Source organism: Solea solea, chromosome 2 (genome assembly GCF_958295425.1).
Source record: "Solea solea chromosome 2, fSolSol10.1, whole genome shotgun sequence".
NCBI classification, from domain to species: Eukaryota; Metazoa; Chordata; class Actinopteri; order Pleuronectiformes; family Soleidae; genus Solea; species Solea solea.
This window is the reverse complement of record NC_081135.1, coordinates 31,412,227-31,430,758: the sequence shown is the minus strand read 5'-3', so window position 1 is coordinate 31,430,758 and position 18,532 is coordinate 31,412,227. Positions and strand designations below refer to the sequence as shown.

The 18,532-nt window shown below is 39.1% G+C and overlaps 1 protein-coding gene across 1 annotated transcript; it reads right to left on the bottom strand.

Moving 5' to 3' along the window:
• Positions 1–958: 958 nt before the first annotated feature.
• On the bottom strand, positions 959–18,393 carry mrasa (muscle RAS oncogene homolog a). The gene is made up of 6 exons (XM_058622549.1): positions 18,201–18,393; positions 10,289–10,547; positions 8,972–9,125; positions 7,054–7,153; positions 5,465–5,544; positions 959–4,171 (listed from the first exon to the last, which is right to left on the bottom strand). The coding sequence occupies exons 2-6, from the start codon at positions 10,479–10,481 to the stop codon at positions 4,072–4,074; spliced, it is 627 nt and encodes a 208-aa protein (XP_058478532.1). The 5' UTR covers positions 10,482–10,547; positions 18,201–18,393; the 3' UTR covers positions 959–4,071.
• Positions 18,394–18,532: the final 139 nt, after the last annotated feature.

Here is an 18,532-nt window from a genome sequence, read left to right as displayed (position 1 = left end):
AGAATATAGTGTTAGACAAGTGAGTAAATTCTTTAAATAAGTAGTGGAAAAAAAAACTACTGAGTCAAATAAACTCAAAATTAGCGTGTCATTCTACTTTCACTGTTCGTTTATTTATTTAAGTGAAAAGGTTTGTGGACATAAAATTTTACAAGTAACAAGTAACAGTACTGGTCTGAAAATGTACTCAAGTTGAAGTAAAAAGTAGCTTGTTTAAAATTTACTCAAAGTCATAGTTACATAGTTCATTTTTTTTTAAAAGATTGTCAGGTAAAGAGGACAAGGGGACACAAACCTCACATAAATAGTTTTTAATTAATTAAATTAAAGTACTGACAAAATAAAATATGTAAACACATAATACATTAGTCAAAATGGGTCAAAGGTCACAAATGCTTCAGCTTTCTCACTCACTAAAGGACCTTAATTAGTGGCAATTCACCTGTCCTTATCATTCACATGTCCTCATCATTCACTGCCAAATTTTACAATATTTTTATTTTAAAATGTTTCAATTCAGGCCAACATTTTTACTTTTCTTACTCAATAACAGATGTGTTTTAAAACGTAGCGCAGTACTGTAACATCCAAAGAAACATACTTAAGTAAAAGTAAAATTATAAATTTGACTAACGACTTCGAAAACCTACCCAATTACAGTCACGCAAGTAAATGTAATTCATTACTTTCCGCTATTTTAGAATTATTTAGAATGTGACATAATCTGAAAGATGTAGTCTATCCTATTGTGTGTGTAAAATAACAACTTTAAGAAACCTACAGGTTAATATTCTTAAAACAATATACTGTAAATAATCGGACACAATCTGCTGTTGCTAAGTATATTACTCTCAAAACAAGACCAAAATTATTATTATTTTGGCCAGATTGAAGATCATACGTCTTGGTTAGATAGCTAATTTTTGCAGTGGCAAACAAAAGACATGTTAAGTCACAATAAGTGTTTTAATTTTTTTTATTGAAATAAAGTCGAACCCTGAGGCTAGATTAAAAAGGCCACAGTTTGTTTGTGCCTCGTCTAGCTCCTCAGTCTGACACAGCCAGTTAGAACACAACAGACCTGTCCAAAAACACACATTACACAACGGCTGTGAAAAGTCCAAATTACACGGCCTTGACGTTTGAAGGTATACACAACTCAAATCAGCAATACTTGATGAGCTATTTGGAAAGAAATAACACAGTCTCTCCAGTCACTGTAAAACAAAAGTGCTCAATCATAAGCTCACATATAATCCAGGGTGGAATAATTGATCGTATATAAAACTGTGCATCCAATCAGCAGGTTCACTTGTACCAACCATGATGACACCTATAGGACAAAGGTGTATTATGCTTATCTGCTTTGTTGACACAAGTGTATTTTTTTTTTTTACATTGAACAATGAAACATAGTTAAAAGTCTGATTTTATTGTCCCTTTTGGTCATTGGAGTTACATTCTCATGGGGAAATCATCCACATGAGCTGCAATAAAAGTAATTTTTTTGGTCAACAACATATTAGCAGTCTCTTATATGGGGAATCAAATAAGAAAAATAAAGGGGAGTTTATGTTGTTTTTCTTTCTTTTTTTTTGTCCAGGTCTGGGACACGCTGAGGTAACGTAGACAGTAATAAATTATTCAGTTGTTTAAAAAAAAAAAAAAAAAAAAAAAAACACTTTGCAAGAATCATATCAATAATTCATATCAATAATACAAAAAGGTATCAAACATACATGATGCAACATTTTCATCAAACACTTTTTTTTGTACTTCATTTTTTCTTCCCCATGATCCAGAGTGTGTTGCGTCACCGTTCTATGCTCAGTACATCAATGTTTTTTAGTCCTTCTTGTTTGCAAGGTCCCTTTAACAGTAGATGCAGGTTGTTACTGTTCTCCGTCTTTTGCTATGGTGGATTTTCCACTTTCATGCTGAGGTGAAGTTGTATACCGTACGATATTATCTGAGCTTCTCACATGACCTTCTTGCTTTTCACACGATTTGATTCTGACTCATTTTGTCTCTGTTACAATCATCGCCAAAGCAACAGGCATATGCAGGCACACGGGGACTAATTTGCTTCTTTGTTATTCTTTTTTTTTTTCTTGATATACATTCAAATCATTTTGAACGTGCCTTTCATGTCACTTACAGGTTTGAACAGAAAAACAACATGCCAATAGGAAAGTCAGAAATTGTATTAAAAGTGCAAAAATGTAATCCTTCAAGAGACAGTTTTCACCCAGACAAAAAAAGTAGTCCACTGAAACTTTAGTGCGTTAACAGTACAAGCCATTTCATAGGTTATTTATCTGTACATTCCCATCCTCCCCACGACTACAGACACGAATATACTGAATGTTTTGTCGCTTCACGTGTGTGTGTGTGTGTGTGTGGTTTTTCCTGCAACTAAACAGACTCTATAGCTCAGTTAACATGGCTTTTAAGCCCTCGGAGCATCACACCTGCCTGTTGAGAAAGGCTCTCACACTCTGATGTGTTCCTAGGGCTACTACGTTATATACTGCGAGAACAGTACATCCCCAATCTGATAGAGTGTTGTCCTTTACTGGGCCTGTTACAGCACATGGTCCTGACTTCAGTGGTGCCGTCTGAAAAAGCCCCTAGATTGAAATAAAGTGACATCACATTATTTTGGTTAGCGGCCAGTGCAAATCAGCTTCTCCAGCCTGTTTCACCTCTGAAACACGAAGCTCTCATTATATCCTCGCCTATTCTACGTCATTAGGATTTTTTGCCCCCGACAGATCCTTTGTAAAACAGCATTGAATTAGTTCACATTGCCACCGATAATTAAATTTTTATATCACAAATATAGTTATACAATTATGTCTATCTTTGATACACAAAAAAACATGGAAAGTATACATATAAGCAACTTTCCCATTCTCCCAGTCACTTGAATGAGAAAGACTTTTGGACCCCGTTGTACTTTCCAAGGCTATTGTTCATACAGTAGTGATGAAGACTGCACACATCATGCCACTGAAAATGACTGCGGAGGAAAGCTAGACCCAGAGTTGCTCCGACTGACTACTGTCTGTATTTATGGGAAAATAATCCTTTATATACGAGTTTCTGTAAACATGGCTGCGATACAAACCCTGTTATGTTGAAGGAGAACCACCTACACTGACCAGTCTTACTCTCCTTTACAATTATTATATTTAAACACATTAAAACAAGTCGATATGGCCATAGCGATCACCTGTCAAGTCTCTACGAGCCACTTCGCTCCGCCTCACGTCTCTCGCGCGTTTCTTTCACTTGCTACGACACGTCCTCTCACCCTCTCTGAACTGACATCTCCAAGCCGGGGCGTCACATGACCACGAGGTACACGCTATACTCACAGAACTGGCAGTTCACTCATCGACAACACCACACAACACCTATTTTATTTACTACGAATATAGATCGCCGTCACCGCTCCCGTACCCCATTCACTACGCCACTGTGATGTCCACTAACACAAAGAGCTATTCACAGACCACACAGGTGCTTTTCTCCAAGAGACTGTAGAAGTGTGAGGACAGGAAGGTGATGACCAGCAGGTTGTTGAAGGTCGATAAAATAAAAGATGCCAATGTGTGAGCCAGTTCCTCCCTTTTACTTCCCTTTGTCAAGACAAAAGTCCATGTTATCAAGGTGGTTCTAATGTTAGAGTCTGACGTCTTGTGCAATATTTGATAATGAATTGAGAACAAATTCAAAAATTACACTTGATTGAGAAACAGTTCAGTGACACTAATCTTCTCTGCTGATGGAAGGGATCCATAGATCTTCAGAGGTGGACCATAAACTGAGGAGAAGAGGACACGTCCCTCGTTCCAAGGCATTGTGAGGCGCTGAGGGGACATCAGTCCGAAATGACGGATTCATGTGTCCTTCTGGTCCCTCTGAATCCATCAGCCGTTCATCGATAACCCCCCTCCCTCCCTTTTGTGCTCCAGTAGCTAACCACTGCTGGGGAGTTCCCTGACATCCAAAGGTGTGTGGGTGTGTGCACTGTATGTTGAGAATGATAAAAGAGGACGAGCAAGGTCACAATATGGCACAGTGGAACCTGTGGGATCCTGTGGAACGTTCTGCTCTCCACTTCATCTTCTTTTTCTTCTTCTGGTTCCGCTCGGGGATCTGCTGTCTGTGGGTGCAGAGAACATAGAGGAAACTGTTTGAACAGTATTAACTTTAGGCCCACTTTCAAGCTTTTGCAACTATTAATAATATAATAATTCAACTATAGGCATCACTTTTGTGCATAATGTTGATTTTATAATGAAACCACTTGAGATTATTTGGTCTCTTGTTGAATGATGCCACTCCCGTTACTGTACATTTAGATCTACGACAACATGGCTTTGCACACTAAGTGGAAAAAGAGGGAAAGCAAACCAGGCTCTGTACAAAATTACTGTCCACACAGAAGCACCACTGCTGCTGCTGATTCTTTGTTTGCCTGGTTCAACAAATGTTCCCATTACTCAGTTATCCCTCATTATTGACCCACATTATGACATTTTTAGTGTCTGCAGCCCATGGCCAAGAGGAAAGGAATTGGGCTCATAAACAGAAGGTCTCTGGTTAAAATCCTGAGAAGGAAGAGAATCCAGCATTGTTTCCCGGGCACAGATAAGTGCTGCCCACTGCTGCTGTGCCCGGCTTGTGTGTTCACCACTGGTGTGTAATAAGGATGGGTTAAATGCAGAGGTTAGATTCACTATCACTATCACTGATTAATGTCCTAATGTCCTTCACCAGCAATTTCAGTGGCATAAACATTTGTGGATACGCTTCAAACAGCACTGTGCATGTAAACATAACTGGTGATGCATTTGTGACACTGTTATCACACACTGACCACAAGAGGGCATTGTTGATACATAGATCCACTTCTCAGGTTTGGTAAATGGTGACAGAAAAGAATCTGTTTTCAAGAGACAGTGCTGGCACACCTTCAAGACGGACTATCTACTACTCTGTGGTTGACTTTCATTTTCACAACTATAAATATGCCCACAGCACTCCTCGACTGCATTTGAGTTCTGAACTACTAGGATAAGACGACTTGTTGCTTCTTGGTCCTTGCAACAAGAGAAAGCCCCGACAGGACGGACAAAAAGAGCATGGTTATAAACCAAATTCTTCTAAAATTACATGTGTGTTAAGACAGGAAATAGCTCAGGGATTTTTCTTTCCTTTTCCACCCTTCCAAAAACTATTTGACTACCCCAACACACCAGTATAACTCATCTCATTGCTTATAACCTGCATTAAAAAATACATAATCTTCCTGGAGGAGTGTGTACCTCGGGGGTAAAGAATGAGCCGTCCTGGAAGTTCATTGTTATAACTATGACTGCAAGGGAATCTGTCTGATCCCAAGATCTTTATCTCCAGGAAATAAATGAACGCACACAAGAGAGCCTACAGTTACCGTATAACGCGGACCAGCTCATGAAAGGCTTTGTCCACATTCATTGGAGGATCCTTAGCACTGGTTTCGATATACGTTATCTGCGGAAGTGAGGAGAAACATATTTAAGTATGAATGAACTTAATGAATGAAACATACAATCAAATAAAAACAAAAACACATAGTAGTGAGTGAAATGCAACATGACCATTCTGGCTGGCCAATGAGCTGTACAACCAGTAACATCAATATCCATAAATGAAATAAAACACAAGCAAAACACACCTCACAAAGCAATGAAACAAATAAAATAAGCAAAAACCTTTATATATAAAAAGCCACAATGAGATTCTGAAGTGTCCTGCCTATACTGTAGAGGCAACTCATTCCAAGTCAAAATCTATATACTTAAGAAACCATAGAGGTCACAAAGATGAAGATGAAACAGAATATGTATCAGCAAGGGGAAAAAGATTCAAATTAAAAATGCCCCCAAATCATCATTTCACTCTCACCCCAGAGAAATACTGAGCCTCATGTCACAATACCAGGCTGTTTATAAACAAGTCATTTTGTGAGATTTTAAAAAAGGGGAGCAATTGAATCCACAATTGAAACAAAATGAAAACAGCAGGACTGCAAAGTCACATCCCATGAACTGGAAAAGAGCAGCATGTGTGTTTGATAAAGTGACCACCGAGCCACAGAGACAAAACAAACTCAGCAACTCTGAGCTGTCTCACTCGGCCTGAGGGTTGAGGTTACATGACAGTACAGTATTGAATGCACAATGAGAACCATGACAAATATCACATATTAGCTGCAGAATTACCCTGCAGGTGTTTACAGAAAACGTCCACAGCCCTGTGCTGTGCATAGACGGTTGATGCACTTAACTGACCATGCAGCCTTAAAGCTTTTTTTTTCTTCACTTGTGGCTGATGTAAAGCCACAAGTGCAGTGATCTCTGTGAAACAGCCCCACTTCCTTTTTAATGTGTGATTGATTTCTGAAGTAGGCATTATGTGAAGAACAATTCTCAGTTCTTTCACATCAGAGTAATTAGCACATGCTGTAAAGAAGGGATGTTTTCTGCAGATTACTGTGAGCGCAGCCTGTATCTAGTCCACTAAGATGTTTTCTACGTTCTACTCTTAATTGTTAAAGCTGCAGTGCCTAACGTGATTTTTATTCCGCCTGTTTAGTCTTTGTGAACAGAAATTATTAGTATGCGGGCTCTGAAATCAGACCTTCAGCGTGTTTGTGTGTATACAGCAGCAGCGCAGGGGCAACAAAAATGTATCATCAAATTGCTGAATGACCGAGGCTGTTGCGTCCGTCTGTCTTGACGTATATCAAATGACTTCCTGTATGCAGCGACACTGCTATACTTAGACAAGCAGAGTTGTGTGAAACTGACAGGCTTAATCAGCATTGTCTAAACTCATTTGACAATGGTTTGAATCTAACCGACATTTGTTTACATCTGAAAGTGATGCACTACTGTTGTAACAGAATGTGTGCTGTTGTGAGAGCCTTGGCTCGAGTGCTGAAATCAAAAAGTGTAGAATGTGGCAAGGGCAATTGCTTAAGCGCACGCTCATACTCACATTATGTTTTGCAGCCATCTCCTGGCCCTGGTCATTGGTGACCTTTCTAAGATGGACCAGGTCGACCTTGTTTGCCACCAACACCATGGGGAAGGCCTCCCTGGGAGGGAAAAAGAACACATGAGTGAAACAAAGCAAAGGGACCACAAAAAAAAAACTAGAATTTCTCTGTGAGGTGTCAGATTCCTGCAATACTTCAGTCTTGCAGAAAAGAGAGCAACAGTTGAGCACCACCAAATATGGACAGACAGCTATTTGGTAAGTTTCAGCTTCTATTTTTGCTCCGTCTCAAGCTCACTTTTATAGGCTTCTGTCAGAGCCTCTCAGAGAACAGACACTTCTTCCCTCTTAACTGTCTTTCACAGAAAAGGATTTTGGAACACAGCTTCAGGAGGAAGGTAACAAGGAAGACCACTTCTGCTGACTCAACTAACTGTAGAGACTGAGGCGTGCATATAAATGAAGTTATATATACATATATTATATACATACATATATATTATATGTGAATCATTCTTTATTTCAACTTCAGTGTGGGATGGCAAGTCCACGTTTTTTCCATATAGTACATTTCTAATGCATAATACATAATACATATGAGAGAGCTACTTCCTCTTTTGGTAATTTTGACTTCCTGGCATGATCATTTTCATTTGTTATACAAGTATTACCATATGCACCATTAGTTACCATAGTTGCACACCCAGAATTGTACAGTGTAATGGTTGAATGACTGTGCATTTTAATTGCACTTCTCACTTCTGTTTTCATTTCCTAATAAACTGGTAAAAAAAACTCAGGCTAAAATTCAACATCATAGAAACATACAATACAGAATACAATTACAACTGTCAAACATACAGAACAAAATCAAGTGTTCCTAGATCACAGCATTTATTTTACTGGAAAATTGATATCAAAACAAAAGCGATGTTACTAAAGGCATAAGTTAACACATCATAAGTTAAAAAAAAAACATGTTCCTTAAACAGAAAGAGGAAGCCAAGCAGATGTCATAGCATCACTCACATCTATAAAGGGCTTGTCAGTATCCAAAGATTAAAATGTGATATCAGCTTTAGGGGCTGACTGATTTATCATATCGCCTACATTTACATTTAAATTAAAAATGTATTTATTTTATTCTCTTGTTCGCTTGATCCTGACTTTTTCTCTCACTTAATCATACAAAGAGAGAGTTAAAGGCGACATAGAATGCTTGTATCACACATATATGTTAGTTATGGAGGTCTACTTACATATATTAACTTGTTTTCATGATTAAAATCCTCCTAATCGCTGCAAACGAGCCGATCAAAATATCTCCTCACTGACGCTCTCGTCAGCCGCGCTGTTTCAGACCAAACAGTTGCTGTGATTGGCCAGCCAACGAGAGCTTTCCTACTGTCCTGTGATTGGCCAGGTACCTGGAAGTGACGTAATAGATAGGCCAGCTCTCAGATACACAGCTCCCCCTCTGGCACGGTGGATGCTCTGCATCTCAGCAGCTACAACGAGACTAGTTCTTCTTCTTCTTCTGCGGTTGAATGTACGCAACCGGATGTGCCCGGACTAGTGCCCGCACCGGGAGGCGCTACGGTGGTGAGGATTTCTGATGACGACATCAAATTAAGGAAGTGTCGATCCGCTTCGCAGAGCCCAGGAAAACAATACAACACTATTTTCTCAGCAGTGGCTGAACTGTTTGTTCTGAAACTTTAGGGTTTCATAAACGAGGTAATGACGCAGATACACACACAAACGCAGCGTTAATTGGAGCTTCCGGTCTATGTCACCTTCAACATTTACAGTTTCAGCATCACTGTAAATGTTGTTGTAGCTAAAGCATACATTTATTTTGTATACAGATTTGTATAAGAATGCCCAAAGCAATCCTTGAGTTTGAACACAGACTAACCTGTCTTTGACCCGTAGTATGAGTTGATGGAATCGGTCAACATGTTCAAAGCTGGCTTTGTCTGTCACAGAGAAGACAATGAGGAAGCCGTCTCCTGTCCTCATATACTGCTCCCTCATCGCACTGAACTCTTCCTGGCCCGCTGTGTCCAGCACTGGGTAAATAGAGTGACACACACAAGTATTACTTCATCAGATTTTATTCTACTTCGTGAATCGCATACACATCTGAGTCAACTAAATATTGAGCATATCAGGAACAATCACACCAGTGATGAAGACAAAAGTTATTCCAAATAATAACTCCTGATCCCTAAACACAAGCATTCTTATCTCTCTTACAGTGATTATGAATTGACCCAGTCTGCAGGAATCATGTTGCAGTGACTTGTGAAGGGCTGGTGTATGACCCAGGGAATAACCCAAGCAAGGTACCATGCTTTTAAGCAATGGCTGAGGTATGTACTCTACCTTCTAATTTTGTAAATGTAATTAATTATTATTACAGGAAAGGTCATTTAATGATTGGCTGAGTGTAGACAAACAGCAACAGCGTATGTTCACTCACTGGTCTGTGGACGAATTGTGAACCATCTTGACTCTTTGTTTCTAACCTTGGGTAAATCTGGCACAGAACTCATGTTGGCTGTTCTACTACAGCTGCACATAATGGGAGGGTCTAAGGACAATTCCCCAAAATGGGAATGAGACTTTCGGTGCATATAAACATCACTTTAATACTTGACTCTGGATGAGCCAGGCTCTTGGTGCTATAATATTGCCATTGAAGGTTAGCAGAACAGTGTTTGTCATTGCTGAATTTGTAACAAAGAGTTGCTAAAAGGATTGCAACACAGTGTCGGCCGCTGCCGCAAATTGGGTACAATTTAGATGACAAAAACACCAGCAATGGGGAACGTGGCCTTGTCCTAGAGCTCAATTCGCACAGTGTCCTGTTTGTTTACTGTGATTGTATTGGCTAGAATCTGAGCTGGAATAGTGACATAATACGGTTTGATTAGCTTGGATGGTTACAAGTTTCTCGAGTTTTACCACATGCAGTGCGAGCAGAGCAAATCAACAGACCTACAATGGAGTTGGGAAATTCTTAATGCCGGCCTTTTCAAAGTGAATGTGCATCGTTTCCGTTGATGTGTGTCACTCTGCATGATCACAATCACACAAACAAGGAAAATGAACAAAATAAAGCAGAAGCAGATAAAAAGCAGATGAGCACTGACAGATGGGATCACTCTCAGCTGCTGTCTGTTTCACTTCACACAAACACACACACACACACACACACTCCTCTACTTACCATCCAGTATTGCCCACTGCCCGTCTATCTCTGTGTGCTTTAGATATGAGTCTTCTATCGTGGGATCATAATCTGGCACAAAGATCTTCTGGAAGAATTGGATGGTGAGGGCACTCTTCCCAACACCACCATCCCCCACCACCACCAGCTTGTACGTTGGCAAGTTGTCACTTGGCACAGCACTGGTTGCCATGGCTACCTCGACAGCGTTGGTTAAGGTGGGAAGTAGGCTAGTAGGTGGCTGATGAGACACACCTGGCTGAAATGGATGACAGAGGGAGCGAGAGAAAGGGAGAGAGACAGAGCGACAACAGAGAGAAGAAAGAGTGAGAGAAGGGAGGGAGAGAGAGAGAGAGAGAGAAAGTGGGGTTTAGGTTCTTTGTTGCTGCTTTTGCATCACCATTGTGCACCTTTCAAGTCTCTCTAAACACATATGTCCATTGGTTGGAATCAGAAATTTAATTAGTTTAATTTCCAAGACAACAAAACCTTTTTTATGGTAATTTTGCTCAACATTACCATACAATGTATTGATACTTGTAAAACACTTGTACTTGGAACTGCTGCTGATCCTTTTCAGGACCAGCTCCTTGTAGAAGTTTTGTAGAAATTTTATTTATTTCTCAATTAAATGACATCCAATCAAACTTTATTGCCACTATTAATGTCAAGCTGAATCAAAAAGCACAACCCAGATATCTATAACAACAGACACCAGGAAAACAAAGCAGTCCCCATAAATAAAAATAAAAATAAAATTAAATATGGCTAAAAAAAGATAATAATAAAGAACATAGGAGCTGCTGCTTCTGTGTGTCCCAATCTGTCTCACTCACTAAGAGAAAACTGTGATTGGCCTGTGACTGAGCTCCATCATTGCACTAAATGTATTAGAGTCTAGGCATCTAGAGAGCAAGCATTGCTTTAAAAGGTCTGCTATGTTCATATTTGAGCACTTAAGTTGATTCAGTGTAATGTGAGAATTTTGGATTTTTTTAACCACTGCTTGTTCAAATAGACAGACGTTCTCTGATCCACTCTCCCACAATCATCTGGACTGTTTGCGTTGCCCTAAGACACTGCTAATGCAAAAAAAAAGAACATTTCCTTGTGTTTCTGTTTCATATTAAAGTCTTCCCACAGAGAGAGAACCACAAAAGGATTTTCATTGCGAAACACTGTAGCTACAAAATGCACAGCATCTAATGCCTGACTGCTATTGTGAGGACATAATACACCCAATAACATATGGATTTTTTTTAGGTAAGGATGGTGAATGCCACAATAAACTTGGATAGGAGACGCCCTTACTATCATGTTGTATAGGAAACTAGCTGCACACACAACACAGCTACTCAATGCATGTTGCAGCTGGTGAGCCTGTTATGGCCTACAACAGACGCAGGCTCATAGTGTCTTCTCTCGCTGGCTCACTATAACCACAGACCCAGCAGAGAAATATGTCGCCACTCTTGAACCAATGGATGAATTAAGTTTGTAATTATGGCTTTTTGGAAACAAAAGTAACATCTGTCTTGTTGGAAAGTATTCAATGTATGCAACTTAAGTAGGGGCTTGACATGAAAAAATCTGATTCAGATGTCTTTCATGCTTGCAACTCAAAAGAACAGTTAGTTTATTCATTCTCATTTCTCAGGCTCCATGATTTTACAATATCGACTGTCAAAAAAGCAGGGACCAGATTAGAAAAGATTTGGTCAAAGAGCCAGGCATGACATACAGTAAGTGTAATGGGGTGGGAATCACAGGCTGCCTCACGATATGCGATACATGGTACACGATAGCAATAATATCACGATACAATGATTCTGTGATAAACAATACATTGCAAGACAATGAAGAAAACAAAACGAAAAGTTAAAAATTTGTAGTTAAATAAACATATTAGCAGGTTGAGTTCTCCAAATGCAATTCATTTAGACAAGCCTTTCATTGTTTTAATACAATTCTGAAATAAAAGTCATTCAGATGTATTGTTTGTTTTTGGTTGTTTGTTTGTTTTCTTGCACACAAGCAATGGTCAAAAATTAAAAAGAAAAAATCATAACTTCACTCATTATTGGCACAACAACTCCAACACCCACCCACACACCCATTCCTCCTTCATCCACCAGGAAACAGCTGTCAGCTGGCTAAAGTCCATCCTTTCCTGCCCAGCACAATGGAGGGAAGGAAGATGTTTCCTTCCTTTCCAAAGCCGGCCAGCAAATCAATCAGTCTGCAACAGTCTGCCAGATTGGGCAAAGAATTCCGAAGCCAAATTCTTGATGGTAAAAAGTCAATTAGTTGGCTGACAGTCATTAAGTCTCAAACCTGATGTCTTATCTATTCTTTCAACTCAACTCTTGCAACGGTCAAATTTGAATACTGTGCAGAAAACAAATTTACAGCAGCTTGAGAAGCCTCGACACAACATACCAATTTGAGGTTTTCACACCAGACTTGCTGAGGCCAAGACAGGTCACAACCTTGTAGGGTGTGTCTGCATTTCTCCCTGTGACTCGATTTGGTGGGGTACAACATTCTCTGAAACACCACTGGTCTCATTCTGTGAGTCAAAAATAAAATAATCCCCAGGCACCAGTTTAAACCAGATTCCTTTGGGAGTGGAAACCTGCTAATGGAAATTTACTATGTGTCCAACCAAAGTTAGTCATCTAACCAGTGTGGCAGTGATATAGCTTTACAAACCATGGAAATTCAGCACAGCGACCAATGCTACAAAAGACATATTTTTAACACCATGCATAAAACCTAGGCTGTGTCTTCACTAGTGATTGTGAATCAGATTTTTTTTTCTCGACACTTTCACCTTCAAAGTACATCAAATTGACATTTTCACAACTGAAGACTGAAGGAACTGAAGGTTCAGACAGAGGACAGGAGACATGAACCTTGTACAACACAGGTGTATGACTGTTCACCCTCAGTGGAAAGCAACTATATTATTGCTAACATCTGCGACTCTGTATGTCAATAAATGTCATCATGTAATATTAGGTGTTATAATTCCATCCATCAATTTTTCTGCAGCTTTATCCTCCACATGAGGTTTCATGGGGTACTGGTGCCAATCCCAGCTGACATAGGGTGAGGTAGTGGTGGCAATCAGAGGGTACCTCACAATACGATACACGATACATGGTCCACGATACCAATACTATCATGATATAACAATTCTGTGATAATCAATATATTGCAAGACAATCATACAGCGATATCTGTCTAACTGAAGAAAACAAACACAAAGGGCATAAAGTCTATATATTGAGCATGGATGAGGCATCTCTTAACGTAGCTTTCTCCACCTTTATCCCGGTGCAAACTCCCTCTTCTTTCCCTCATTCATTTGAGCAGCGCAGCCGTGAGGAGACATGAAGTAGTATAAAGTAGTGACGTCTGGCGAGTGAAACTGGCAGGGACTGTTTACTTTAGAGCTCCTTAAAATATCGACATTTGCCCTGGTGTATTGATTATCGTACTGCGCGAGGAAGGACGACTATAAATCACCTAATCGACATTTTGACCCGCCCCTAGAGTGAAAGGGAAGGTACATCCTGGACAGGTCACCAGTCCAATAACTACTTATAGTTATAGTGATACTATACCTACAATTACTTACTTACTTATACCTATAATTTTAAATGTGCTGTAGAAACAAACATTGACTTGACATGACTATTACACAGTAAATAGTGACCTTAACTAACCCTCCTTGTAGCAACTAAACCCGATGTTCATTAAAAATAAGAACAGTTTATTTTAAATCTTCATAACTTCCTTTCACCGCTGCCACACCATCCTGGAGTGGAAATGCGTGTATGTGAAAAAATAAGAAGCCTTGCAGTACACTCTGGACTTTCAGAAGTATGACATATTAACAGGACATCAAAATGTGTGCAGGATGGGTTTGCTACTCCCGTCAGCTGTGAAAAGATGACATTAAAGCATCAACCACTGATGTTTGTCTGTCATTTTGGCACAACCCTTGTCTACACTGACATACGACTCTCTGGTGTGAGTATTTACATATGAAATAGCTGAGGCTGGTATGCTTTGAACCTTCTATTTGTCTTCATAGTGACATAAAAGCTCTGTGGGCTCTTGAGAAGTGGCTAGTTGCTGCCCTGGGAAAGGATAAAGGTACTTCCCTCTTCGCATGGGAACAAAGCAGCAACAAGACTCACAGAACAGGAATAAGGAGGGACATGGTACTCACTGTACTGTGGCACTGATATCAACAGTCATTGATTATTCAAAGGAGGTTCGCCGAGGTCACAACATGTTAAATCATCAAGCTGCTGCCCTGTGACAAACTACTCCACCTTCATTTTGTTTATCCTGGATTGTGATCTGAACTTGACTTTCACAAATTTTATAAAGCACATTTAGGAAACGCATGCTATGAGTTAATGAACTGCTCCTCTGAACAAAAATGTACTTACTTTATATAATTGTTGAAACCCTGACTATTTGGAGTGGAAGCGGAGATCTGGGTTTTGTCACTGAGACAACTGAAGTAAAAGTTCACAAAAGGACAAAGGGACATGACTGAACTGAGGCAAATGTCCCTGTACCTTTCAATAGAAGCTAAAAGTTCTTACATTTTAATGCAGCAAAACTCTGATATATGTGCATCCTTTTATTATTGCCAAGATAACCTCACGTTTTTCTTACTACACAATAATTCTAATACCTCTCACCCCTTCAAAAAGATAAGCATTGAGTGCATGAGCTTGTGTCTTATTGTGCATGCTTTTTTTTCTTTGTTTCTAACTGATTATTACGTGAGCAGCACTAACGATGCTGTGCATTTGAGGTGTCTTCAAACTGAATATGTCTTTTGATCTCATCTGCAATCTGAAACAAGATCCCACCACTAGATATAGATAAATATGTTTTTTTTTATTGTGGTACTTTCTGTTTATTCTTGAAAAAAATGTGTCATCATCACATTTCCTCTGAATGTGACAGACTTCCCACCCAGATCTTTAGACCCTTGTGCAACATTTGGCTGAGAGGACAGAGTGAAAAAAGCTGTACAACACAACAGAAAAGGCTCTCCAACAGATCACATATCACATGACTGTGGCTCATCACTAAGACTGCCACTAATTTACAGTCCTCAGTCTCGCAGTGCTGCTTGAAGACCCATTTAGCCATAAATTGCACCCAGGTCTTTGTCATGATATCACATTGTTTTAAGAATGTCTCAGTAGACGATGCTGTCATTCACATACTGACACAATTCCCAAACAAACATGTCACTAATGCACTGTGACTTGCTGAGTGCTTTTCATCCCCCTGAGCCTTCAAACACAGGACATCATCACTGAAGCGTCAATGACACTGGATGAATGATTAACTCCTTGTTTAATATTTTCCAGATCCACTTGGGAAAAGGATAATATATATATATATATATGTACAGTATATGTATATATATGTGTATATATATATATATATATATATATATATATACATATATACCGTATATATGTATATATACATATATACCATATATATGTATATATATATATATACACATATACATATATATCGTATATATATACATATATACCATATATATATATATATGTATATATACATACAAAATGTGATTGCTATGTTTTGCCTCAGTGTTATAGAATGTGTGACAAGTGCTTGTTGTTTTCTGTCCATAATGAAGTTTAAAACCACAACCACATGGTTTCTTCCAACCTTTACTCAGGAGCAAATCTCAATCGTCATTTGACATTTTGCCTATCATTATTTTATATTGACTGATCATATTTCCCAGCCTTAGCCATGGTTAATAATATATGTTATCTGCATAAGATACATACAGCAGAAACAGATAGTCTGCTCACAATTGTGTTATAATAGAGCACTATTTTGGCCAAGGTTCATCAGCATGAGCAGTTAGGTTCTACTTAATACTAGTGAATAGATATGGACACTGTTTCATTACTTTATGTTGTTCAGATTAATTCTCGTGTATACTGTTACATTTATCCACCAATGAATGCTGGAATGTCTTTTCTTTTTGCTCTTGAGCAGTTCAGGGGATATTTGCTTTGCTAAGGCATTCCATGCTTTATCTCTTTATTTAGTCTGTCGGCCAGTTTTGTCAGAGTTTCAAAATAACTTTGCCCTGTCCCTCACCCTTTCTGGTCACAAGTCTGCTTTTTTTTTTAACTAAAGAACATCCCTTTGTCACACTTTCAAATGTCTGAAGCGTTGCCTAGGTGAGACTCCATACATGCAAGAGCCCATTTGAAGCCCACCAGGAACATCACAAGGCAACTTAATCAGGCAGCACATTAATCATACTGATTTTTACATTAATTTTGTTTTGTATTACTTGTGTCATGTATTTAACATGTAAGATAATTGGATATTACTTTTATTCTAAAAATACATCAATATTTTAGCAATTTGTGTATAGTGATCACAATATACAATATTATCACTTATCGGGATTAGAAGCACTTACAAAAAGTGAATCGTGTATGAAGAAAAACATCAATATTTCACACGATTTCATAATGTGCCTAGGCGGAGCTGCATATTTCCTCATGACGTATAAATCAATCATTCATCATCTATGACGAATAAATATGCATCGTGTCTGCGATATCTCTGACCACCGTGAGTGCAGACACAAGGCTGCACCTGTTCATCTCGTTTATCGCAATAATTTTGTGACATAAACATTTAAAATCATACCAATCCTTATTTGTGTATCATTTGTTATTAATCATTTGTAATATTTTATCAGCTGCCTTATTGTTGCTGATTCTTTGGTATATATTCCATGAAATGTATCCATGCTATAAGGATATCTATGGAACAAATAAAACGTTTTTTTGTTGTTTTTAAAGGGGTAATGGCCATGTAGTAGACGATACAAAATGTGCAGCATCAAGAAATGGTAATTTCCTACTAGTATAAGGTCATGTTTAATTATTAGGCAAATTGTAGAACTGAAAATCAACTACCTAGATCTCACAATCAACGTCATCATCATCATCATCATCATCATTATTATTATTGCAGCAGCAGCAGGAGCAGATCATGGTTTGGCATTTTCCCTGAAGTTATCGTGGATGGATAAAGGTGGATCTGTCCACAGACAGACAAATTATCTAGTGATTTCACTTTGCTATTAATAGTGGTGTGTGTATGTGTGTGTGTGTGGACAGACTGGTGCTTCTGAATGATCTCATCCTATGATCTGATACATAAAGAATCTCTCTGTTCTCTCTCTCTCCAGCTGTTTCATCAGCACACACCATTTCGCTCCTTCACAGCTGGACACTACCGTGTGTGTGTATGTGTGTGTACAGCTGGTAAACACAATCACACGGTGGTAAAAAAAACACATATATGTGAATAAGCTGCATGTGTTGTGGAAGGGGTGGTCTGTATTTATATGTTACACATAAGAAAAGACACACACGGTGTTTTTGCCTCGTCCCAGCGGGAAAATGTTTGACATACAGAGGCAAGGCCCTCTCTGGAAAACCGACAGTAGCCGCCCCTAAATAACGGTTTTTCTCCCCTTCCTTCATCTCTCCCTGACCCTCTCTTGAAGTTGGCAGCGAGAGAAAAAAAAAGAAAAGAAAATGGAGAAAAGGGATTTTCCTGAAATGGTTTACAGCCGTTCGTATTTCATTTAAACGAGCTAACCCTCACTGACAATTAACCATGTTGTAAATAACATAAAAACGACAGTTAGCCCGAGTACAGTAAGTTGTTTTGAGTACAGCTTCATAACTGACATCAACTGACATAGGTGTTGCCTTCACTGTCCGTGAACACAGACACAAGCATTGACGAGAACCTCGGCTCTCAGCAGGAACATATTTTGTTTTATTTTTTCACTTACCCACTCGAGCTCCGCTGCCGTGGACACAAAGACACGGCACTCACGCCGACATGACTCTCCTCATCCCCGTTTCTTTCGGCGTCCAAGCACCGCCGCCCTTTCGCAGCAGATGGGGGTGTACTCCCAACATCTGCGAGACAATACGTCGAAAAGCAAATCTTTGTATTGCAACAGCTGATGCTATAAATAGAAAAGCCCCAAAGGGGTGGTCGCCATTTCTGTTCAGACATGAAAACGTTAAAGTTTGTTTTCTTACACGGTGTTTTTGTCAAATTTTAAAAGAAAATACAGACTAATTTGTGTTTTTACTTTTATATTCTATTATCCCGTTA